This window comes from Juglans microcarpa x Juglans regia, chromosome 5D, assembly GCF_004785595.1.
Source record: "Juglans microcarpa x Juglans regia isolate MS1-56 chromosome 5D, Jm3101_v1.0, whole genome shotgun sequence".
Classification (NCBI taxonomy): Eukaryota; Viridiplantae; Streptophyta; class Magnoliopsida; order Fagales; family Juglandaceae; genus Juglans; species Juglans microcarpa x Juglans regia.
Window position 1 is genome coordinate 30,413,214 of NC_054602.1, and position 26,976 is coordinate 30,440,189.

At 34.7% G+C, this 26,976-nt stretch overlaps 1 protein-coding gene across 2 annotated transcripts; it reads left to right on the forward strand.

Moving 5' to 3' along the window:
* Nucleotides 1-15,346: 15,346 nt before the first annotated feature.
* LOC121265843 (soluble inorganic pyrophosphatase 4) lies at nt 15,347-20,278 on the forward strand. Of its 2 annotated transcripts, none has more exons than XM_041169512.1 (9): nt 15,347-15,608; nt 16,978-17,115; nt 17,212-17,240; nt 18,653-18,718; nt 18,797-18,904; nt 19,230-19,295; nt 19,364-19,484; nt 19,608-19,689; nt 19,987-20,278. In XM_041169512.1, exons 2-9 carry the CDS (start codon nt 16,980-16,982, stop codon nt 20,027-20,029), a joined length of 651 nt encoding a protein of 216 aa, XP_041025446.1. In that variant the 5' UTR covers nt 15,347-15,608; nt 16,978-16,979; the 3' UTR covers nt 20,030-20,278. The 2 variants fall into 2 exon arrangements, with proteins under 2 accessions (XP_041025446.1, XP_041025445.1); XM_041169511.1 differs by having other exon boundaries at nt 15,349-15,608; nt 16,971-17,115.
* The last annotated feature ends 6,698 nt before the right edge of the window (nt 20,279-26,976 follow it).

Consider the following 26,976-nt stretch of genomic DNA (forward strand, 5'->3'; position numbering starts at 1 on the left):
CCCTCTCCATGCCCCCATCTTCCACTTCATGCCTCTCACTCAAGCCGCTAGGTTGGGGGGGTCAATGTGATAGCAAAACATTGCCCCCTTGTCTCAAGATCTTCTCCATCTTATTAGACCCCACGACCTTACATCCCCCTCTTCCATTCATCCTCATGGTCACCCATTTGCCCCCATCATAAACTCCATAGTCATTTTTTTATAGTCCGAGACTACCTTCCCTAGCTCTTCTAGCCATTGCACACCCAACACAATGTCCAACCTCACAATAGGTAAAGAATACAAATCTACTACAATCTCAAGGCCTTTTGTTTTCAAAGATATCATTTTATATACTTCTCTACACATCAACTTCTCCCCGCTAGCTACCTTGACCTCAAATAGAGTGATAAAAGTCATAAACAACCCCAAGCTCTCGGCCACTTTAGAGTTGCTGAAGTTTAGGGATGAACTATTATCAATAAGAACCGTTACCTCTATTTGCTGATGTGAGCTTGTGTTCTCATCGTTCTAGGTCTCGCAACACTCGCCAATGCATGGATAGAAATATGAGGATATCCCCCTACGACCTCATCTTGTTCTTGCTCTTATTGCCCTTGCTCTTCCTCCCTTATGTCTTCTTCTTCCTTTGACTCCATCTCTATGAGAAAATTTTACTTAGCTTAGCATTTGTGGCCCATTGTGAACCTCTCATTGCAATTGAAACAATGCCCTTTCTCTCTTCGTCGTTGCATCTTTTCCCAAGATCGCCTCTTCATGCCCATGGATAATGGTTTGGTTCCACTTGATGCACCTCTATTAGGACCTCTCGGTGAGAAGTCCTTGCTAAAAGTTTTGTTTGCACCAAACTTGGAAACCATTGGAGGTGGTTTCTTCACCTCCAAGCGGCTATTCTTCCTCAAATCTTGGAGTTGATCTTCCTTAATCTGTGTAACCTCCAAGGCTTGCATCAAGGTCTTCGGCTTCTTAAGCTTTACCTCCGCTGCCAACTCACTCTTCAAGCCTCCCACGAAAGTCCCAATGAAAGCCTTCTCTGACCACTCGTGTACCTTTGTAGACAAGTATTCAAACTCCTTTTGATAATACCTTAAAGATCCAGTTTGCTTGATCTTTGAGAGATTCTCATGGTAGTCAGTACACTCAGTTGGCCCGAACCTATCTAAGAGCTCCTTGAAAAATTTTTGCCACCATTTCAACTCCCTCCTTCAAGCTCTATAGGTCTTCCTCATCCATTGCCACTATTAGTTAGCCTTCCCCTAAGGAAGTAGGTGGCATAGGACACTTTAGCATGGCCCTCCATGTGATTGTGCTTGAAGTATTGTTGGCTCTACTAATCCAAGTGCTCGGGTCATCACCATTGAACTTGGGAAAATCCATTTTTTGGTTTGAGAACTTTCCCTTACGTGCGCCTCCCCTCTCACCTGGGTTCCCTTCTTCCCTTTTTACTTTCCTCGGGTGATTCCTTCTCGGTGCCTAAGGAATCTTGATTAGATGAAATCGAATCCTCCACCCTCTCATGGTGTTGACTTATTCTAGACCCCACGGAGCCCTAGAGACTATGATGCCTCTCGGCTCTTCTCCTATGGTGCCTTCCATCTCCATTCCTCTTTTGATCCACCAATTGGTGGAGCACCTCTTCTAACCTTCCAAGCCATTCATTGGTGGTGATGTGTTGTGCCTTCAAAGTGGCTTCAAGTTTCTCAATCCGCTCCCTATGCATTGGTTGTCGATCAGCCATGATCTTCCTCCTTGGCTTCATCTCCACGGGTTGGACGCATTTCAATGAAAGCACCAATGATGGAAATCTCTCACTTGCGCTCAAGTGTTTACGGTCATGTTGGATGGATGAATCAAGGGCTACCTCGAGGAAACACCACGATCCGAATGGTTGGAAGATGAAAATCAAGACTAACTCGGGCTAGCACTCAATTCTCGAAAATTAGGGTAACAAAGCATAAGCTTCACTTTTATTGAAAATAACATAATAATAAATTACAATACAAAATCAAAACAAATAGTACTAGGGTTCTGCTAGCCATCTCCCAATTATTCCCTCCAACGATTTCTTTTGAAATCACAATCCCAAAATAAATCAAACTTTTTAAATTAAGGAAACAATCCCAACAACTTCTAAAATAAAGGAAACAAATTAACTAAATAACAAATAGATAAACTTTCTAATTTGAAAAAGCATAACTTGGTCATCATCTTCTAAATTGGCCAATCCCTTAAAATCAAGGAATTTGCCTCATCACCTAAATTCACGGGATATGCCACATCGCCTAAATTCACGAGATTTGCCAACAACTCAGTCATCCTCTAGGTGGCAAGCGATTGGTCCTCGTTGCCTTGCCTTGTGCATCCAAAGCCTCCCTCCTCGCCTCGGCCCGTTTAGCCCTCCTAGTGGCACTGCAGATAGCCCATCTTGCATCTCCATCACCATGCCACAGCAGGCCATGGCTTGCTCTCGGTCGTGCCATGGCCCATACCTCAGCAGCACCAAGGACCAACCAAGGATAGGCCACAACCACACATGGCCTACCCATCGGCAGCCCACAAGGGCCAACCAGAGGCTAGCCACGAGCCAACCTACAACATGCCATGGCAAGGCACGCCAAGGCCACGGCCCAAGCAAGGTCATAGCCAACCCATGGCCACCACAGAGACATGAAGGAGGGAGACTCAAAACTTCTAGAAGATAAGGTTATTGGATAGGATATAGACAAGATCAAGCAGAACCTTCAAGTGATTACACTAGATAAGGTAGAGTCCAAGATTGACTCTAAGAGAGACAAAAATAGAGGAAGAGTCCAAGATGAAGCCAAGACGAACCAAGACACCATGAGGGCAATATGTGGCCGGCCAGCAAGAGGGGATAAGCCTATCCTTACATTTTAGGCTTTATCCCCTAGCTTTTAGACTTTATCTGCTATGTTTTAGACTTTATTTTCCTAACTTTTAGCATTTCATTTGTGTTTGGACTTTGCTAGAAAGCCCTATAAATAAAGGCCTTGTGGCATAGTTTTTATTCATTCTTTGGCTTTTATAAATTTTGGCTAGGCTTGTTTAGTTCTTTAGATTTTTGGTGCTAGGGTGATTTGCTCTACACTTGTGCTACTAAGGTGCAATTCGTGAATCCCTTGTAAAAAGTGGCTTTTTGCAATCCGTGAATAAGAGTGACTCAATTCTATGTTATATTCTTGCTTGCATTCCAAACACCTACCCGAACCCTCATTCAACTCAAACACCAACCTTTAACCTCATATTGTCGGATCTAGGCTTGTGGGAGGAGATCTTGTGCTTCCCTCAATCAGTCTAGGAGGCTTCATCATTTAGATCTAAGGAGAGGAAGGCTTATTTTTAAGGGCTAGACTGAGGCTCCTAAACCCCCCACGTCGCACTCCCTTCTCCACGCAAAACCAAATCGCAAGCAACCACTGCATACACATGCTCATGTATATAGAGAGAGACCCATGCATTGTGAATAAAGTTGTCGAGCTCTCCTATACGACAAAAGTCACACACTGCACAATAGTGCCACGAGAAGTCTGAGAGCCACGCTGCCATAGTACCGCCACAAGCATAGATAGAAGCCACCTTAAAATAGATCCTCTCCTCTTAAGGTTATTGTGAATAGGTTAGCCTCCACACATGTCCTACAAGACACCCAACTGCACTATGAGACATCTGACCACCCCACGGCACTGCAAGGGAAAGTGCACCTTGGAAGGCCCATGTTCCAGCCAAGAAATAGCACGGTGTCACACCCTGTGTCGCTGCACCCAGACACTTCCCTAACACCATGCAACTATAGTGCACTGCTGCCCTCTCCTTCCACTGAAAACAGAAAGCATCCCCCATGTCTAACCCCTTCACACCACATCCATGCACCATGTTGGGACAAGTACCCCCACTGCCCAGCCCTAGTAGCAATCGACAACCCTACACCGAGAGCCACCAACGTATGAACAACAACGCAAAACCAGTCACCACTTCACCTTGGAAGCCACCTCATGTTTCCAACCCCATGTTCGGCCACCCACGCAAGTCCCCAACCATCCCCTATTTTAGACAACCCAAAATAGAGCAAGAAAACCCCTCCCCATGTCTTAGTTTTCAGCCCCGTGACATGTCGGTGAAGCCCAACGACGTAGCCAGCCCTTCCACGTTGCCTTCACTGGCACAGAAGGTGCTATCGCGCATTGCATGTCACCCTAGTTGTTTTTCCTCTCGGTAAGCCCATAGTCTCTTCTCCGTTTTTCCCCTCCACATCTCTTTCTCTCACGTCTCTCTCTCTCTCTCTTTCGTCATGATTTTTTCTCTCACACTCTCTCTCTCCCTTGTTTTCATGCTCTACCACCCTAGACAACATCTGACGCTCACCCACATCGAACCCACTCCGAAAGTCACTGCCAAAGCCATGGCCACTACCTCACAGTAAGGCCACCCTCCCTTATACAATAGTAAACGTTAGGTGAAACTCATAATTGTGCCTCTAGCCATTGGGAGACACTTGGAGGTGAAGTTGATAGGATGATCATTCTCTCATAGTCAGGTCAAATTTTTCATCAAGCTTAGATACAAAGAGGTACGTCTTTTAACTATTATTATTTTATTATTGTGGATTATAGAAAATCAGGTCCAATGTTCATGTTAAAATATTTACCAACTCATTCATAATGTTGAAGACAAATGTTTAATATCTAGGGTTTAGCTCGTGGGAAAATAGAGATTAGTTATTTGCTCTTCCCGGACGATAAATAGCTCAGTACTGTTCTATCGAGCAAATGTTCTGAAATGGGTAGAATGCAACAACTCTTGGCCCTTTATGAGGAAGCATCGGGTCAGAGCATGAACAATGAAAAAACTTCAAAATTCTACAAAAATACAATAGAGATGATTGGAAGCAGCCTGAGAAGTTTAACTAGTTTATACTCTACAATGAGATATGAGAAGTATCTTGGACTACATGCAGCGGTGGGAAAGGAAAAAAAAATGCAAGCTTGTAAATGTGTAGAAGGAAGATGATAACAAGATGGAAATCAAAGATGTTCCTCTCACAGTTTGGAAAATAAGTCCTCGCTAAATCTGTTATTCAAGCTATACCAACCTTCTCATGCATAAGTATGTTTCAATTACCAAAAGTGCCATGCAGAAGTCTCACCAACATGATGCAGAAATTTTAGAGGGGACACCATCATGAGAAAGAAAAGAAAATACACTGGCTCAACTAGAAGAAAACGGGATGCAGGAAAGACATGATTGATCAATTGGGATTTGGGGATATTGATTGCTTTAATAAGGCTCTCTTAGCAAAGCAAAGATGGTGGCTTCTCAAATTCCAGAGTTGACTGTAATATTTAAGACTAAGGCCTCATTTAGTTATACAGATGCGATGAGATGAGAAATATATGAATAGTAATGAAATATTTGTGAATAGTAGTGAAATAGTTTAAGTTAAAATATTTTATGGGTTTTGGGAAATAAGAAAAAAAAAAGTGAATAAAAATATTATAAAGTTAAAATATTTTTATAATATAATTTTGTAAGATTATTTTATTTTGAAATTTGAAAAAGTTGAATTATTTTGTGTGTTTTGTTTGAAAGATTAGAAAAATTGTAATGATTAAGTAATGATTAGATGCAAAATTTTAAAATTTAAAATTAAAAAGTGTGTATTTGAATGATGTTTGGTTGTTAAGATAAGATGTGATTAAATGGAATATGATGAGATGGTCTATAAAACCAAACGGGGCCTAAGTATTATCTAAAGAAAAGTTTCCTAACAACAGACCTAGGATATAAGCCATCCTGTGGAAAGGTATATAGACAACCAATAGCTTCCAGAGGAAGAATTAATATGGTGAGTGGAAAATAGAAGATCATTCAAAATATGTAAGGGTGAAAATTTTTCAGTCCAGACTGAAAAAATCGACAGGACCAAATGGTTCGATTCGAACTAGACCAAATTCACCCCTACTCGGTCTCGGTTCATCGTATCTCTAAAATTCAATTTTCCGTCCAGTCCCAGGATGTATTTTTTTTGAATTGGACCGAACCGAAACTGATCGAATCATTTACATATAAATTTTTTAAATATATAATATATTATTTATATAATAATTGTGTAAGTTACTCTAATCTATCACCATTGACCATATAAAATATAAAATAATATATGCTATCAATTAACTAATATATCATACAATAAACCATATGATAATATATGCTATTATATGTAGATACATACTCTACTACTAAAGTACTAAGTTAGTATCTATTAACATTATAAATATAATTATAATTAATTATTTTTTTAATGAGTTAGTGGCAAAACATTAAAGAGCTCACTTAATTTTGTATTAATTTATATACCCAAAAAAGAAAAGTGGAAAAAAAGTGTTTCTAGCTCATATGGACCGAATTTGACTGATTGGACCAACCGAATTGATAGGTAACAATATGATCCGGTCTTTAGGATAATTGGTCCAGTCCAACCAGAAAAATGGTAGACTAAAATTTTCGATCCGTAACTCTGGACCGGAGTAGAACGATTACACCTTTTTATTTGGGAGGATAGGTGGTTTTTGAATTTTATATTTTATCTTTTTATTTCTTGGATCTTCAACTCTATGATCTTTTACTTTTTTTTTTCTTTGGTTTTTTTGTGTCTCAACTTAAAGTTTGTGATTTTTTTAAATATTTTCTTTTTAAACCATTATCTCTGTCTTTTTTTATGTTTTTAATGTATATTTATTTTATAAATATCTTATTCTTCCATATATATATATATATTTAAATATATACACTGATAATTAATAAAATAAATATATTTATATGTAAATGTATATTATATATGTATTTGTGTATGTATATATAGATATATAACTAATCTCAAAACTATACACAGATATCGAAATATTCTTAAACAGAAATCATTATTTGTAGGAAATTTAAAAGGAAAAAACTACTTTACCTTCCCACTTTGCCCATTTCATTTGACCAGTGGTCAAATTTTTTTTTTTTTTACTTAGTGATTAAGGAAGTAATTTTAAGTGTATTGATATTTTTTTATTTTTTAAAAATATTTAAATATATTAAAAAAATATGAAAAGGAAAAAAAAAAAACTTTTCATTAAGCAGTATGCCAAGCAGTCAACATGGGGCGGCATAGTAGCCGCACCCAATTTAAAATATTGAGTTTGATCCTCGATAGCATGCCATGTGGCCGAAAAACTTATAGAGAAAATGATTTAAAAACTAAAATCCACTTAAAAAAGATAAAAGAAAATTAGGATGGCCGCACTTGCATCCTCCGTAGCTAGAACCCAAGCGAGGTCAGTGCTGCAACCTCAGCGCATCGCAGAGCGGCCTGGGTTGCAAAATGCCGGTGCGACCCGGGTTTGTGCAACTGGGCTTAGGTTCTAGCCAAGGCTGGCCCCGCAAGCCACTTCTTATTTTTTTTCTTTTTAGTTTTATAATCTAAGAATTTGATTTTTTTTTAAATATTATTTATACTTTAAAATTATTCTTCTAAGTTTGTTTTATTTCTAATTATGTGGTACATCACATCAGATTTTTATTAGAGAAGAGTTTTTATTGAAATTCTTTATAACTCATAAATCAAAATGATAAAATTAAAAGAATTATTTTATTTTTAAGCCGGTGTATTCTAAACTTAAAAAATTATTTCCGAATATAACCCAAACAAATTCGACAACAAAACGTGGCAAATAAGAGAGGCTCCTAATCGCCATGTTTTATATAAAATTGAATAGATAGTGGGAATAACAAATTGTTCCATTCAATTGCACATGCTTTTTGCCTAGACATTGTAATAGCTTTTCTTTAATACAAATGCACCCTAGTCATCATGGACTCTTTCTCAAAGTGCACACCCGCATTAGATTGTAAAAATTTTTTTATTATAAAAGAATATTATTACATTCACAAAAAAAAATTACACAAAAAACATCTTATAAGCTTATGTGATTTCATCTGATCTATTAGATTTACTTTATAATAAAAATAACTTTATAATATGAAGAACTATATAAAATCACATCAGTTTGTGAGATTGTTTTTGTATAATTCGTTTGTAGCTAGAGTATTTTTTATTATAAAATAGATTTGATATAAATAGTATCAGTTTATAAATTTTTTTTTTTTCGAACTACATATTTGTCCGTACTATTTGCATCAATTTGATTTGTTAGGCAAGTACTAAGTATGCTCTTGAGGCACCTAATTTGTCCCTTTCAAACGGCATAGTACATGCGTATTTATTTTATAAACTATAGCGTCGACCTCTTCCACCCCATATTGTACAAATGCCGAGAGGAGAAGCTTCATTACACCTTTGTCGAGGACAGGACAACCGTCCTTTCACTTGCTTTAGAAGGAACTTAAACAAATGCCCAGTAGTTCTTTGACGTAATGAAACATAATAATAATATTAAATTTATTTAAAAAAAATTATAAAAAATTAATTATCCACGTGTCAACTTATGATATGCTAAAAAGTATAAAATTTGAAATTCATAATCTGAATTTAAAAAAAAAACTGATCAAATGAGTATTGTAAATAAAATTATAAATATATGTAGCACTACTCTTAATAATAATAATAATAATAATAATAATAATAATAATAATAATAATAATAATACAACAATTAATGATGATGGATTATACAGCTAAGATACTATAGCATATACGTTAAAAACTATCTGTCTAAAATAAACGTTATAAATCAGACGATAAATGGTGGGTTTATACAAGACTTGTAAGTAGTATAATTTATATTGAAAATTAAAATAAACCATTTAATTAAAAAATAATTAGGATTGTTAAGAACTTGCCATAGATTGATCTCCTAAGAATATGATGAATCTCAATCCATACTAAAGATAATCATAAACACACTCAAACTTCTCCTTAATTAGCATTTTCCGGTCCCTATATTTTTCAACGAATTAGAGCATTGGTAATGATGTAACCAAATGATTAAAAATACAAAATCACATGTTTTAGAGGTTGTCTTTGCCATTCAAGAAATACTACCACATTAGATTATATATATTTTAGTCAAAATAATAATAAAATATTATTTTATTATTATTATTAATTTTCTTCCTAAAATTAATTTTTTTATATATTTTACAATTAAAACTCACTACAGAAAATCTATAAATATACACCAATTGTGTTGTCTTAAAATTAAACATCAACAAATATACACCATTAATGAAGTAGAGAAAAAATGAAAAGAAAAAGAAAAAATAGGAGGAGAGAGAAAAATAAAGCCGTTGGGTGAGAGAGAGCGCAAGTGAGAGGAAAAAGAAAAAAAATAGTAAAATAAAGGATAAATGATGAATAATAGATCTAGAAATATATAGAAATACTGTTCATAACAAGTATAAAATTTGCATATGACTAATCCAATGCAATAGAAAAAGTGGGATTGTTAGCTAAATTTGTGTTTGTATTTGCATTTGGCTACACCAATGTCAATGCTCTTATAAAGCACTCTCATTGGAATAACCAAAGCCAAACCTAGTTTTTAACTAATATGACATGAATTTACTTTTACCTATTTCATTCACATCCAATCTCTATATTAGATTATCTATTTATTGTTTATATAATAATAAAATAATATTAATTTAATATATTTTTTAAAATTTTTAAAATTTTTAAAATTATTTATTTTTCTCATATTTTACTGTTGTGCCGATTATATATTAATTAGTAATCATATTCCAATTAAATTATTGGTTAAAAAATCATATTTTCAACGGTGATTTAATGCTAATAACCACAAAAGTGGTGATGTTCAATCGACCAATCCATTTCATGAGAATAGAGTAAAGAAGCATAAACGAGAGGAAAAATAAAACTTAAAGAAAAAGTAACAGACTTCGGTAGACAAAGGAAAAATCAAGAGAAGAGAGATGAAATAATAATAAACAATTACTTTGATCGAGCTACAGTGCACATCTAAATATGACCGAAGGCTTGGATTAATTTACTTTAGGTTAGAGAATAAAAAAATGAAATCTTATTTTGAAGAAACACAACATATGATAAACAACGCTATATATATCAATAATTAGATATTGGTGATGGGATCTTGGGTGCACCCAATGTAATATATGGACTCGAATCCTTATAATTTTATAAATTAGTAAAACGTGGAGAAAAACACAAATAATGAATCAATTCCATACCCATTACCAATACCCACCATGCATGCATATATACGTCCATGATCACCTCATAATAGACATGTTAACCTACTACTAATTAAGTTAATGAACATAATGAGGTTGCTTCGTTCAAGTAGCATTAATATCCCCTATATCAAATGGTAGGTACGTACCATGGTTGTGGACATGGGTATTTCTGTTGCCATGTCTTTTTTGTTTTATTAAAATTTCAACAGCTAGGGTTTGTTAATTAAATAATATGTAGAATGTTATGAGTGACCACTTAAAATATAAAACAACGTTTCTCCTTAGCAGCATCATAAAACACTTTAATATAAGTGAAAAGTGAAAACAAAGCTAGCTGATCTGTACGTAATATGCAGAGAGTCATAAACAAGAGAGGAGTTAATGCATCACCATAATGGTTTAAATGCAGCCGACAGTTTTTCTAAAGGAAGATAAATAATGAGATTTTCTTCAATTATACAATGAGAGGTTATTATTTTTAATATCTTAAGCTTTAAAATTGTAAAAACAAGGAAATTACAGAAACAAAAATGATAAAAATTAATTCATTAAAATTAATTAATTATCTATAAAATTATTTTTATTTGCAAAATTGGGAAAATTAGGGTTTTTTTTATAGAACCAAAATATTTTATTTAAATAAATAAATATATATATATATATATATATATATATATGATTCTGATTCAAGTTACATTAGGACGTGCTTGGCTTGCAGAATGTAATGAGACTTCCTAATCCCATTCATTTTTTGCAAGAAATTAATATGTCTATGACCTATTTGTTTGTTTGGTGACAAAATATTATTATCATAATGGATATCATTGTTCATTTGGGTTCTAGAGGCAGTTTATATATTCGAGCCAATAACCGAATTACCACCCGTCTATATCCAGGATGAGTGTGGGTACATAAGGCGGGTTCATGGTTTAAAACCCAATACTCACAACTTGTGTCAAGTATCCAGATTTTTTTATAAGAAATATTTAAAAGAAAAAATTAATTTTTTACAAAAGGTACGTTTGGACGATAAACTCATCTCAACTCATTATTACAAATTTTTTAAATTTCAACACAAAATATAATAAATAATTCAACTTTTTTAAATTCTAAAATAATAATAATATTTTATCATTTCAATTCAGTTCAACATCTAAACGCAGCCTTAATTACCTAGATACAACTTAGGTACTCGAATTTTCGGGTTTTACCCAAGTCACTTCCGTTGTGGCCAAAGACACCATGGCCATCACAGGGTTAGCATGTGCCACCTTAATTGGTTGTTGGGTGGCCATTATGCCATCCTTGAAAATGCCATTTATGGGGTGGTACGGCCACTCCTATGGGTTCTGATGGTTGGACCTCCACCACTTTTGGTGGCCAACTGGCCGACATAATTTTTTAAAAAATTATGAAAATAAAATTGTAAGAATTTTATGCATTTGTCCATGGAGTAGCCATTCCTTACATTTTGAGAGGAATAGTCATTCCTCATGTCGAGTACTGTTCTCATGGAATGACTATTCCAGACCTTCCTATGAAATAGATGAAAAAAATGTCATTTAATTATATGAAACGGCTATTACTTTACAGCAATATCCTATTTTGCGAACCAAACATACCCTAATTGCTGGTTCTATATGGTCATTAAACTACCACTAAAAAACATGAAAAGCAGCAGATGATATTTAAACAAGTTTTAACTCATAATGTCTCTTAAAGATTATAGTTTGATAAACAGACGAAATCATTGAACAAATCACAAGTGGCAGGCCATGAGGACTCCATTACCATTGACGCGGTCACCTTCTTTCACTAATAGACTGGTTCGACCGTTGTCCAGGTCATAGAAAATGACTAGATTTCAAACCGTTCAAAACTGACCAAAAACATTAACGTCGGTTTTGGAGTCCGTACTTCGACATACAGTAATAAAAGTCTACAATATTTAAGACAGTTTCAATCGGAATAGGATGCGTACTACCTATAATTCTCATTCTATTCCGATTGCGTAGTACCTCATTCTATTCTATAATTCTCAGATATTACCTATAATTCAGAATTTCTAATAATTTTTCTCATTGATGATTTACGTTCTGAAACAATTGAAATTTGTCTTTTCCTTTCGTGAGACATGTTTCGGCTCGTTTGACGGTGAAATGAGATAAAAATTTTATAAATTATAATAAGATAATTTATGAATAATAGTGAAATAGTTTGAATTAAGTATTTTTTAAGTTTTGAAAAAAGAGAGAGAAAAAATTGAATAAAAAATATTATAAAGTTAAAATATTATAAGAATTTAGTTTTATAATACTATTTTTGTTTAGGATTTGCAAAAGTTAGAATTTTTTTTTATTTTTTATTTGAAAATTTAAAAAAATTGTAATAATTAATTTGAAAAAGTTGTAATGATTAATTTAAAAATTATGTATTTAAATTATATTTAAAAATAAGATGAGATGAGATAAAATAAGATAGAATAAAAATTTTATGTTTCATCCCATGTCCCAAACCTGCCAAATATGGAGTTTCCATCTCCTAAGATTTTAGAGCACGAAATAAATAGATTAGAGTAAAAGAGAAATAGACAAAGACTCTACAACATTTATTAAACATTTAATGCTATCTAAGAAATTGATCACTTGAATAAGTTCTAAAGACTTACTTCATATATCTATCTCTTCTACTTTAAATCATAACATTTAGGATAAAAACTCTCATGGATCCAGACCCATATTGGAATTGTCTTTTCTAAGTTGAAGTCTCATGAGTCATGGCATTTACTATGATGCACGAGATTGACTGGTAGCTAGGTTTAGGAGACCAATGAAATGCATAAAGAATAACATATATAGTACGTGCCACTACTGCCTTAGAAAAATAAGAGAGAATGGATAGGCATTCCCAATCCCACACAGCTCTTACACGAATCACATGATAAGATAGAGCCAGAGGAATTTGATATGGGTCCCCCCCTTATTGGTGGAGCTTACTTCAACGCCACTCCTTCCGCCGCTTGAGCCCTTCTTTTCCTATCTGGTCGCCATCACACGTATCCACACTCTTTCATATTTCCACCTCACCCATCCCAAATGACTTCGCACCTAATGCCGTCTCATGCGAGAATTGTGCAACTTCTTTTTCTTCCTTTTAAAAGTAAAAATAAAAAAAGTCATGAGGGAACGAAATTCTATAGGACGCCCAAAAACTTGGAATAGAATATTCTCTTTCTTTTTGGTCTGTGGAAATATTGAAACTTTTACTTTTTCTTTACCTATGCTATTGCCAATTCTAAATTTTGATTACAACTTGAAGTTTTGGTTTATAAGTTCTGATTTAAATTAAATTTTTTTGAGAGGTTAATTTATATTAGATTAGTCATTCTAAATTAAAATAATAATATAATACTATATATTTTAATAATATTTTTTTAACTTTTTTTTTTATATTTTGCAAAATAAATTATTTATATTATATCTCAAAACTTTATTTACAATTTTCGATAAGCATGTCCACGAGCATTTGCAAGCATACAAGTCTTCTTTAGTTGGACTTTTCTATTTTAGCACAATTTGTAGGACTCCAGCTTTCATATTCGTGATACAAAAGAAAAAAAAAGAAAGAAGAATAAAAAAAGAAAAAGCATTGCTAAAAATACAGAGAAAAAAGAAAGAAAAGTGAAGAACTGAAAAATGAGAAAACGAAAATGTTTGTTAGGAATAATTGTAGAGTAAAATAATAGTTTAGAGATGAACAGTGATTAGTCAAATTTGAAGAAAGATATAGAATTATTGTAGCTCAAAAGTGAAGTTTTGGATGTTTGCATGGTCCAATGTAACCTAATTTTGAGCCACCTAGACAAATTTTGATTAGCCAAGTGCTCTTAGAATAGTTTTTATTTTTTTAAATCTTAATAAATCAAAACATATGCATTTTTACTTCTATAGTTTTTTGAGATGATAGATTCTCAAACTGTTGTATAGAATATATCATACATATTATTTAAATAGTAAGATTTGATTTTCAAGATTTAAATATTAAAATTTATATTATAAATCAAATTATGCTATGTAAGTAATTTAATAGATATGCTCTACAAGAATAAAATTTTTCTTTGTGAAATTACGTGGAAAAAGTATCCAGGCATCGATACCTATGATCTATTATTCTAGAATATGATTTTGATCTAGGACGGAGGAATTCACTTTTATTCTTACAAAAGAAGGATTTGTTGAAAAGTCATGAGTAAAAAATAAAAAATAAGATTTGGACCTTTTGTTCTAGCTCTAGAATTTATGATATAATATATAGATTTATTATAAATTTAATATTAATCTAGAGATTACTTCGTATAACAATAAATGTTATGCAAACCATTCCATGTATCTTTAACGATTGTAACTTTTATATTTTGAACTCTTAAGTTCAGAAAGTAATTATAAAACGTCTTGATAGATATAATATATCAAATATGATCATTTTTATTTCGCATGAAATAATATGGTGCTAAGATTTGATAGATTAAGGGTTGCTTTGGATTCAGAGATGAGATGAGATGATTTTAGATGAAAGATGAAAGTTGAAAAAAATATTGTTAGAATATTATTTTTTAATATTATTATTGTTTTAAAATTTAAAAAAATTAAATTATTTATTATATTTTATGTGAGAATTTGAGAAAGTTATAATAATTAAATGAGATTAAATTAGATTAAATACTTTCTGAATTCAAACGGGAGCCTAACGCTACCTATCTTGGAGTTAGATTATTAATATTATTTACATAAATAATAATTTTTAATAATACGATATTATATAATAAATAATATGGTATTTTTGGAAATTATTTAAAAATTACTTTTAAAAATTAATGTAGTTCATAGATATTATAGTCCAAATTGAAAAGCTAGAGAGACTCCCAACGTCCGACTAACGACAACGCAGTGGACGAAACTGCACCGCACGACCGTTAGGAACTCCATCCAAGTCCGGAGCGGGCCCCGAAACAACAACCCAATCGGGGGTCGACACGTACCGCAACGGCAGGCAAACAGCTGGAGCCACGACATATTCGTTCCGCAGAATATACTGATTCCATAAGCATTTCACTGTATCCAAACTGTAGGAACTTTCCGTCCTCTCTCTCTCCTTTTTCTTTGCGCCTTTAAATGGCAATGAGGTAAGAGAGCGGGAACGCGTCCAGCACCTTTCCTTTCCTCTACCTGAGCGCCTCTACCTGAGTACCCCTCCCTCTTTATAGGTCATTAACCTTCCCTTCCACTCCATCTCTCTCTCGAGATCTGTGCCAGTTTCTCCTCTCTGAGGCTCCTTTTGGAACCAGACCTGGAGCCAGAACTTGAACCGGAACAGGTACGTCTCGGGTTTTCGTTTCTGAATCATAGATCTCCGTTTCAAGGGTTTTCTGGTTCCTCTGCTGTGAGTTTGATGCGGGCTCTAGGTTTTGTTCCTTCTCATGGATCCGATTGTTCTGTTCTCATTCTTTGCGTGTGATACGACAATACTCTGTATGTGTTTGTTGCCGTTGCTTATCAACCAAAAAAAAAAAAAAAAAAATGTGCGTTGCCGTTGTTTTTCCGAACTTATTTTGATTTTTTGGCAAGTTGCGTGGATGCTAATATTGGTCGGTATACGCTTTTATTTCTGTCGTTCTGTGATTGTTTGAGGAAGGTCTGAAATATTTGCGGTCGTTTTTGTTATGGATCGTGGATTCTAATTTGGCAGATCTGTGGCTGTTTTTGTCGATGTTCACGTACAGTTTATTGTTTTCAATGATAAGTTTCAAAATGCTATTTTTCTGCTGCAAGAAACTGAATACTCTTTTTTTTTTTTCTTTTCATTTCCATTGCTGTCGGTTTCAAAATGTTTACAGCACGTTGTTAGATGTTCACCTCAAGAGTCGTTTGGATCCACAAGCTTTTGTGATTTTCCTGTTATTTTCCTTCATGTTTAACATCGATTGTTACATCATGAAAATGTTAGTTAAGCGTCTTGACAGAAAACAACGTGTAAAGTGCTAGCCGAAAATGCCTTAATTTGTCCAAATCTCAAAGTTTTACTGTTTCTATGATTGCGTAATTGTTCCCTTCCATGTCACGATTTATATGAATCTTTTCTTTTTCTTTTGTCTTTTCTGCTTGAATGTTAGTTGTTCCTCTTATATTTTGCGGTGTAGAAACATTTGCGAACAACATATGGCCGTCTATCAACTTCAAAACACAATTGAAAAGATTGACAGTAATTTAGTACGCCTCGACCTCAATATATAACGTGTGCTCTATGCGTATGAGGCTAAAACTTTTAAGTATCTCGCATCTGCTCAGTGTTTAGTTCTTTTATTCCTCTTAATGCAAATCTAATAGATAAAAGTCGATAAATACCCATTTATGGTTCACGCAAATGACTTTACAGTGATGATTGAGTACCTCTTACATTACCTATTTCCATATATAATTAATTGGTAGCTCGCATGTACTTTTTTTTAAACTAGGGTGAATTGGACTGACAAATCTTCTAAATCACTGAAAGAGTTTATTTGAACATTTCTTTTTTACATTCTACTACAATAATTCATGCAATGCCGCAGGTCATACTGTTTGAGAATGTGAATGCATAACTTCTTTGATAATGTAGCTTAAAAATTAATTGCTAGAAGTGCATGTTGGCTTTATATCAAAGTAGCTATGTTTTGACAAATCACTGCATGTATTTTAGCTTGCAGTTATGGTTCCACCTATAGAAACTCCAAACAAAACTTATGATGCTCATCATGCCCCACACCCTCCTCTAAACGAGAGGATACTTTCATCCATGACGAGGAGATCTGTTGCTGCACACCCTTGGCATGATCTTGAGATCGGTATGGAATGTCACACTCTGCCATGTGCAGTTAATGCTTGTTCTATTCAATCAGTGTGGCAACCCAATCTTATAACCTTCTTTTGATTTTAAACAGGACCCGGAGCTCCAACTATGTTCAACTGTGTAAGAATTCTCTGCCTTTCTTCTTATTTGTTCAGTTGCATTTTATTGAATGGCTGTATTTTATTTTAGGTTCGCACTCACTTGTGAACTGATTCTGCAGTTTGCGCATGTAAATATTAAATGATGATTGCCATATTTTGCAAATATAAATATTAAACTATGATTGCCATATGTTCTATACAAAGCTAGCCATCACCTTCTAGTTGGACAAACCAGTGGGTTGTTTCTGGGACATTATATCTGATCAAGCTGTATCAAAGCAGCTGTAGTATTAAATATGTTCACATTAGCATATGACCAGTGGAGGAACTACCTAGCAACCGTAGGAGGGTGTTGGGCAGAGGAAGGCCCTTCCCTAAGTTTTAGAAAATCTCTATGTTCTTTTCTTGTTTGGAACATTCTAGATACCTTTTTAGGCCATCTGTATGTGGGGAAAGTATCTAAAAATAAAAGGAGAAAGCATATGTATGAAATTTAGGAAGGTACCAAAGTTTAGTACCTTGTAATTTACTGACTCAATTATTTTAACTTTGTTGGAGATCATTAAAGAACAAGGCCAAAAAAAGGACCCTAGAGAAATACGTGATATTGTTGGATTCTTTTAATCTATACTGAATTGTGCGCATGAAAAAAAAGCACCAAAGCCTGGAGGCAGTTCAGCCACAATTTTGAGCCAGCAATGCAACAGGATGAGATTGATGTGGTTCCCACGTATCTTTCTTCTTTTATGTGAGCTGAATGTCACCACTGTCCTCCATTCATGTATGGTTTGTGTAAGATAACATGAAACCAAGAACTTGCAGTCGAGTAAAGGAAGAAAACTGAGAACAAATTAATGGAGGAAAAGTTGTTTCATTTCACTATGAAAAAGGTATCTCTTACAACATATTCTGCCAAAGGGGTGATATATACAGAAAATATTCTAACAAACTAACTAACTACACCTATAGCATTGTGCCAGCAAATAAAGTAAAGTAAGTAAATAAAAGGAATAAAAGAATAACTAGTGTATACGACAATTATATACAAGAAGCTATTGAAATAAAAAACGACTAGTAGTTTAGTCTTGGCCTGTATCAGTTAACATCCCCCACAAGATGGAGAATAGAAATTTACTATTCCCATCTTGGATAAGTGTGCTTGTAGGAGATAAGATGGTAAAGCTTTGGTGAATGTCACCACTGTCCTCCATTCATGTATGGTTTTCAAATCTAGGTATAAATAATTATCCTGCCATATTTCTGGGTGACACTGCTGGACAAAATCTATACAAGTTAGCTCTGATATACTGTAAACTGGTTCATATATAGAATTTTCCTGAACTGTAGTATTGTTGATGTATCTCTTTCTTTTAATATCTACTCCAGAACATGCTATCTCACACTTTTCTTGTTGATGACCGACTTGTGCAGGTAGTTGAAATAGGGAAAGGAAGCAAGGTGAAATATGAACTTGACAAGAAAACTGGATTGATTAAGGTAATGATGTTTACTAAGCTTTTTCTTATTGCTCTCCTCATATATTAATGGCTTTCTAATTGGAACATCAATGTGCAGGTTGACCGTGTGCTTTACTCATCAGTTGTGTATCCTCACAACTATGGCTTCATTCCTCGTACTCTTTGTGAGGACAATGATCCCATGGATGTCTTGGTTATCATGCAGGTATGGACATGTCTGTTGTGATTGTCTAAATCTAACCCCTTTCCTATTTGCATGTCTGGCAATTATACTCATATGCTTGAAAATACTGATGTCATCTAACAATACTGTCCAATAAATGCATTCAAACTTGACTAGAACTTTCAACCACTAGAGTAGGTACCATTGGTGTATACTGGATCAGGTGCATGTACATACGTTGTATTTATGTCTGCTTGTACATATGTAGATAGCATTGAACATGACTGTCGGACTGAACCTCACAACTTTCAAAACAATAGTTGTGATGTTAATCCGTCTAATATGCTATGGCTTTAAACAATGGCAGGAGCCAGTTCTTCCAGGATGCTTTCTTCGGGCTAAAGCTATAGGCCTCATGCCTATGATTGATCAGGTAAATATTCTGAGACAAAAAAAGAAGGTTCTTATCCGTCAATGGGTGTTGATTGTAATTAATCACAGGGTGAGAAAGATGACAAGATAATTGCTGTTTGTGCTGATGATCCCGAGTACCGACACTACAATGATATCAAGGAGCTCCCACCACATCGTTTGGCTGAGATCCGCCGTTTCTTTGAAGACTGTATCCTTACTGATTGTCACTAATTGTGAACATATGCAAACATGATCTAATTGTGTATAATCATCCTTTCTTTCTGTAAAGCCCAGTTAATAGTATTTAACTGTTCCTTGACATAATACTCAGACAAGAAAAATGAGAACAAGGAAGTGGCGGTCAATGACTTTCTGCCTGCCTCTGCTGCCTATGAAGCAATCCAGTACTCCATGTAAGCAATGATCCTCTCTCACCTTTTTAGCTACCATTGACACACATACACAAACATTGAGACAGGAGTGAGGGTGCCCTTAGACCAGATTAGGGTCTGGTCTGATCTTCTTAAGGCTCTTATTTTTTTTTTTTTTCTTGTGCTTTCTTTGGGGACTATTAATCTAACATCATTCTGAGTGCAAGTTTGGGACTACTGCTCATTGTTTACTTAATTACTTGTTTTTTGTTTATATTTTTCCTTCCTGTCTAGACTATATATATCAGTATCTGATCTCAACTATCTTTTCTTTAAAAGGAACCTCTATGCGGACTACATAGTGGAGAGCTTGAGGCGGTAGTCGATTATGCGAGTAATTACATTCTGGGATGCGATCCTTTTACAATGTGAAGTCGTTGTTGTATAAGTTTTTTCTTTGTTCCAAAAAACCTCTATATCTTGCTGCGCGATGTGCATGCGTTCTTCACGAATGTGTGCTAAATGCTAATACTACAACATCTAAATTGTTTTGTTCTTGTGATGTTTATGACAGATATTGAATTACTTTTGTTGTAATGAATACCATAGTGAGGGAAAAATTCTGTTTGTAGAGCTTGGTTCTTCTCTGTCTTTTCTTTTGGTCCAATTTGTCTCCATTTTTTTCTTTGTAAAAATCCTTGGATTTATCCTACCCGCTCCTTTCGGTTCAGATCTAGTCTTATTCTCTAATCTGATATTGGCCTCTTTATCTTTTTGTGGCTCCATGCACCTATCAAAAACTTGATGGGTTAGCAACTCATGGCAATGTTCTTGGTTTTGACATCAATTGTCATCGGCTAAGGAAGTCTTAGGGCCATGTGGATACTTATAATATCTCAGTATATCTCTCAAGATATTGTATTAGATTTTAAAAAATTATAGAAAAAAAATTAAATAAAAATATTATAAAGTTAAAAAATGTTTAAATATAATTTTTTGTTTTGAAATTGGACAAAATAATATTAATTTTAGTGTTTTGTTTGGAAGTATGAAAAAATTGTAATGATTAGGTAATGATTAGATGAAAAAATTAGATTTGAAATTGAAAAATATTGTGAGTGGTGTTTCAAAAGGAAATATCTGAAAATATCTTAGAATAGGTATATCACTAAATGAACCATTAGTCATATATAAATAAGTAATGTTAGATATAATTTTAGAGTGTAAATTTTATACTTTTTGAAAAAAAAGGGAACTGCTAGGACCACTGAGAGGTATCTCGACAATTCTTACCAATAAGTGTAAAATACACTTTTTTATTGTGTTTTTTTTTTCATGCATTTTTAAATCACTTTAGTCATTTAAAACAATAAAGAAAAAAAATCACAAATTCATAAAAAATACTTCTTATAAGTAAAAAAAAAAAAAAAAAAAAATCGAATGGATAGAATTTATTAGGAAAATGTGTCGGTGACTTAAGCATTTTCAAATTAAAAAAAAAAAAAAGATCTACCATTCAAAAATGAATATCTTTTATGTAGATTTCAAATTTTTTGACTTTTTTTAAAAGACTTGCGTGAGTTTACCTATTTTAAAATTGTATAAATCATTTCCACGTATAAATCTATATTCTAAAAGGATTACAATAGAAAGTTTTTGAATCGTTTTAAAGGTTAAGAAATTATCCATGTAAAGCAAAGTAGGGTCATATCACATTTGCAGTCAATGTTTGTCCTTTTCGTTCTCTAAATTCAAAGTCATCAAGTTCGTTAGGGATCTTGTGAATTCTGACTAGGATTCCAAAGAGTGACGCTAATGGCTTTATGTCCGTCGTTCATCAATCTGAATCAATATTAGCATCAGACAACTCGCATTTCATTACGAAATAAATATAGAATACTCTCTCTCCGCCCCCCCCCCCCCCCCCCCCCCCCCCCCCCCCCCCCCCCCCCCCCCCCCCCCCCCCCCCCCCCCCCCCCCCCCCCCCCCTCTCTCTCTCTCTCTCTCTCTTCCATCATTGGTCAGAGAACCTTTTTGGGGGTATTTTTTTTTTTTTTTTGGTGTTGATCCCTCTAAAATAATAGGTTATTATTAGGAAAATGTTATTTTGATGGATAAAATTGACCCATTGTGATTTTTATTTTTATTTTTTTTAACTTAATGGTTAAAGAATTGATTATTAGTGAATTGATATATATTTTTAAAATGTTTTAAAATATATAAAAAATGGTTGAAAAAAAAAAAAAGAAAAAAAAAAAGAAAAAAAAGTAGCCTTTCTATGCAAAGCCATCCATCACCTTCTAGTTGGACAACCAGTATCTATCACAGCACAGATCTTCACCAAGCTCAAGTACCCTTTCTATAGACACATTCCCATCCCAATTTAATGCATGCCCCCTACTCGAAAATATTCATGAGGGATCTTACTACCCCCACACAAGACTCAGACTCATATGAACAAATCTCTTTTCAAATCAATCTTGCCCCAGTTCAATCACCTGCTAGGCCCATCTCAAGCCTCCTCATCAAAGCACAAATTGCCTATGTTGGCGAGCCTTAACAGCAAAGTTGGATTATTCCTAATCCCTTCGCACTCGGATCCAAACCAACCCTCAGATAGTCACTCATCCTTGCGACCTTGACAACATTCCAATCAAGACCCTCCATAGACCTTTTCTCAACACCCGTTACTCAACCATCACCCTTTCTCCAGGTCATCAGCCCTGCTAACTCACAAGACCCTATATTCTACCCCCTTTTCACTAAAGTTGTGGCAAAATCTGACTCCACACCGCCGAAGTCCAAGTCAGATTTGTTGTCTGACCGACTCCGCTTTGACTCTGACTCCGACTCTTGAGTATAAAAACAAAAGAATCAAGCCAAGAGATAAGTCCAAGAAGAGATAAGACAAGTTGACTTAGACACGTAAAAAGAAAGGGCTTTATAAGGCAAGTATGACTCAATTACTCCAATGAAGGAAAGAGACATCTATAAAGGGAGGGAATCTCCTCAGATTGGGGAAGGACTCCACTACACATAGTGACTCCAAAAACCTCATCTTCTCAAAAGATGGCACCTTATTCAACCTCTAGAATTTCTAATTTTCTCCATTGTATTAAGAGATGAATGAGACAATAAGAGATTGCAAAATCACTCATTAAAGTGGATTTCACCTCCAAACGATCCGTTGATGTATATTTTTATATCGAACCACATAAATCCATGTCTCTATCTCTTTATTTATATTTTATGTAATTATTTATTGTTTATTCTCATGGATGAACATTCAAGCACCGTACCAACGTCTAAACAACCATTGTGGGCTTTTTGACTGCATCATCGTGGCTCGAATCACCTCAGTGGGCCAGGAATGACTATTTTCGCCCGTTTTGACCTGATGTGCAAATTTACGCATTAACACTGACTTTAATAAAAATATATATCATTTGTATATTGATCATATATATTAATATAAAAAGTCTAGAACTTATATAATTAAATTCAAGAATATTAGTAGACTAAAAATCAATGTGATAATTATTAAAGCATAATATTAATATAATAATAATCAATTATATGTACACACTACTCATCATAGCATCACTATCATACATATTACATATGTTAGGATAGATGAAAATCGACTAGCTCATAGTGAGTCATGTACCATGTATAATGTATAATTGTAATACTATTGACCTCCCTCTCGAACCCATCTCCCTTTAAACCCTCGTTACAATTCTGTCTCAAGGGGGTGGGAGCTTCGGCTCCTTCCCCCTCCCTCCCTCCCTCTCTCCCCTCGTCCCCTCTGTGTAGTGCTCTGTTCTTGTGTTTATTGTATTTTGCAGGCTAAATAAGAGAGAATCGCGGATCTGGAATGTCCGGCAACTATAGATCAACACGCGCCTCTCCATGGCGTTGCCCAGGTGCTGATCTTCAAGACTACCGAAGGCGACGCCAAACGGAGCGGCTAGTTGATCGCACACGCGACCAAAAGCTATTGGAGACGTTCGGCGAGTGGCTTTCTCGCGCCGCCAGGAGGCCCTTTGTTGTCACCACTCACGGCGCCACTGGGGTCTGTGAGTCCGGAACCTCCAAGATCAGTCGACGGTTTCTCCCAGGGTGGCGCGTGTTCTGCATACGCCACCGTATCCGCTTGGAGCATTGTCCTTTTCTATTGTTACAGTGGTTTTTCCATTGTATTTTATTTCGTGTCCTGTTTTTCTTTTTTGAAAAAATAAAAAATCTAAAAATTTTGTCCCTTCGGACTTGGTCCGAACGGTGTGATGTCCCCTTTCCGCTTAGGCGGTGTATGGGGTTGGTGCACCCTACTCCGCTTAGTCGGGATATGGGTTTTGTCACCCGGTTACTATTACTCTATCGGGGATAGGGATGTGCACGACGGATCTCTTAGACTTAGGTCTTTAGAGATATGTCGTCTGGACTAGACCATGTCAGCCACGAAAGTATGCTGGGAAGCTATTAACGTAAGTAACTGAATTTTTTAAGTCAAATTTGTATGTTCTCTATTATGAATGAAATGTGATCCATTTTATAAAAAAAAAAAAAAAAAAAATTGTAATACTATTAATTTATTATCTATATTTTAATATAGTAGTATGTAACTAGATTCTAATACAATATTTTGCTTGTATGTGAGTGGCTGGTTGTGTTTCCTATTTGTAATTTATTCAACAGTGAATGATTGGATAATGGACATTGCCATTGGACCATGATGGCTCATGGTTGCTCTTGCTTGTTAGTTGTTATTTGGGGTCTTTGGTGTTAGTGTGGGCCTTGGCCAGATGGCTGAACATCCATAATGTTTCATGGTTACTCTTGTTACATAGGCTCCAATATGATAAATCGGAGTTAGAGTTGGATCGAAGCTTATGCAATCAAAATTCGGAATCCAACTCCGACAAAGTCAGAGTCAGAGTTGGATTTCCTGGATACCAACTTCAACTCCGTCAGTGCTCAACCCTACTTCTCACCCTAACTTCCAAGGGAGAGACACATACCAAATGAATTAGGAAGACACCTAATGCCCATGTACTTCTCTCTCTTATCTCTTCAAATCAAAAGAAAACAAAACCAATCAGCAACATGAAGATCTCTTTCTACCTCCATAAATCGATTGACTCGAAGGAGAGAATGCTCTAATCTTGATCCTTCTCAAACCTTAAAAGAATAAATAGAAGAGAAATGATATTTATAGTATTAGAGTGTGCAAGTCCCACGTACTCCATTTCAAAAAAATGGATAAATATGGGACTCATATTAAAAAAATTATTGTTTAATGGTGAGCTCCACTCTTTTTCAAGGGGAATGGGCAGGGCTTGCATACCCTAAGACTGTATCTAACATTACTCTAAATGGAATAGCAAGACCAGAATCTGTTAGAAACTCCAATTCAAGCTATCTCATTTTATTCATAACATGTGCAAGTAAAAGGGTTGAGAAATTACCTCCATGACTTGAAGAACCCATCTCTATTATGCTCTCTAAGGTAGCTGCTGACAATGGTAATTTTGAGAGAGGAAAAATCTCTCTCTAACTCTAGCATGCAAAGTAATAAAATCCAATGAGTTAATTCTATTATATTTTGGGTGAGATAATGTGCTTCCTCATGTGTTAATATTTTTTTCCAATCCCATTATGAGCCTAAGACTAATATAAAATCTATACTAATCCACAATAAATATAAAAATTTCCCACTTGGACAACATAAATCATTCAATCACAAAGAGAAAAGCAACCAAGCATCTTCAAAATGTAAAAAGTCCAAAATTTGTTTGGAGGTTTTGCTAATCATACACCAAAAGGATTTATGACGCTTAACAAGTACTCACAATCATATAACTTAGATAGGTGAGATGCAAGTACGTTGGAGGAATAATATGAAATAGTAGTTAACACTCATTTTCATAAAAAGCCCATCAAGACTAAATCTGAATGTCGTGTTACAACTATAGTAATGCCATAAACAAAATGTGCACACAATAACATATGGCAACATAATCACAATTATCACATACGTACAAAACTCCCACTAACTAAATACAATAAAAGATTCAAACAAACCCATATTGGTCACATGCTCTTAAAATATTTTAGGAGCCAAACCTTTTGTTCATGGGATCGGCCAACATGTATTCTGTGGAAATATGTTCAACACAAATATGAGACTCAACTACTTTCTCTCTAAAAAATAAATATTTAATATCTATATGCTTGGAGCGTGAAGAGCTCCTAGTGTTTCGAGAGAAGAAGACTGCTGCAAAATTATCACAAAATATCTTCAGCAGATACCTGGCATATACCTGGGATAAAATTCCACAACCATATACCTGGCATGTATTCTCATAACAAACAACATACTCTGCTTCATAGTTGAGGAAGTTGTAAGTATTTGTTTCACACTTTTCCAAGAAATAGACCCTCCTGCCATCAAGAACACATAACCCGAAGTTGATCTCCTATCATCCAGATAACTTGCATAATCGGCATCAGAATATCCAACCACATCTAGAATGTCAGATCGCCGATATGTTAGCACATAATCTTTAGTGCCCTGTAAGTACCTCAGTACCTTTTTGGTAGTTTTCCAGTGACTCATTTTAGGATCACTCAAGTATCTCCAAAGTACATCAACAATATAAGCGATATCAGAATGTGTACATACTTATACATACGTCAAACTGCCAACAATTGATGCATATTGAATAGTTTGCATCTGAGTTCTCTCAATATTATTTTAAGGGCATTGGGATTTAGACAATCTATCTCCAGTCATGGTAGGTGTTTTCCCTGGAAAACCATCTCGCATATTAAACCTATTCAAAAGATGATCAATATAGATCTTCAGAGATAATCCCAGAGTGCCACTGCATCTCTCACAAACAATCTATGTACCTAGTACATAATAGGTTTCACCAAGATCATTTATATCAAAATGAGAAGACAACATAAGCTTTATCTCAAACAAGAGCTTGACATCATTTGATACGAGTAATATATCATCCAGATACAACATGAGAAAAATATATTTACTTTCACTGACCTTCAAATATATACGTTGATCAACAACATTCTCTTTAAAACTACAAGAGGTGACAATCTTATCAAATTTCAAGTACCACTGTCTTGATACTTTTAAGCCCATAAATAGATTTATTAAGTTTGCACACCATATGTTTTTTTCCCTTCACTTTTTTTCCCCTTCACTTCAAACCCATCTAGTTGTTTCATGTATACATCTTCAGATATATGTTCATTAAGGAAGGTTATCTTAACATTCATTTGATGCGAGTCCAAGTCATAATGACT

Excerpts from the sequence above, each read along its gene's own strand:
- LOC121265843 (XM_041169512.1), top strand. The coding sequence starts at position 16,980 with ATGGTTCCACCTATAGAAACTCCAAACAAAACTTATGATGCTCATCAT. Across the intron at positions 17,116-17,211 it reads TTGGCATGATCTTGAGATCG|GACCCGGAGCTCCAACTATG; the intron begins GTATGGAATGTC and ends GATTTTAAACAG. Across the intron at positions 19,485-19,607 it reads CCGCCGTTTCTTTGAAGACT|ACAAGAAAAATGAGAACAAG; the intron begins GTATCCTTACTG and ends CATAATACTCAG.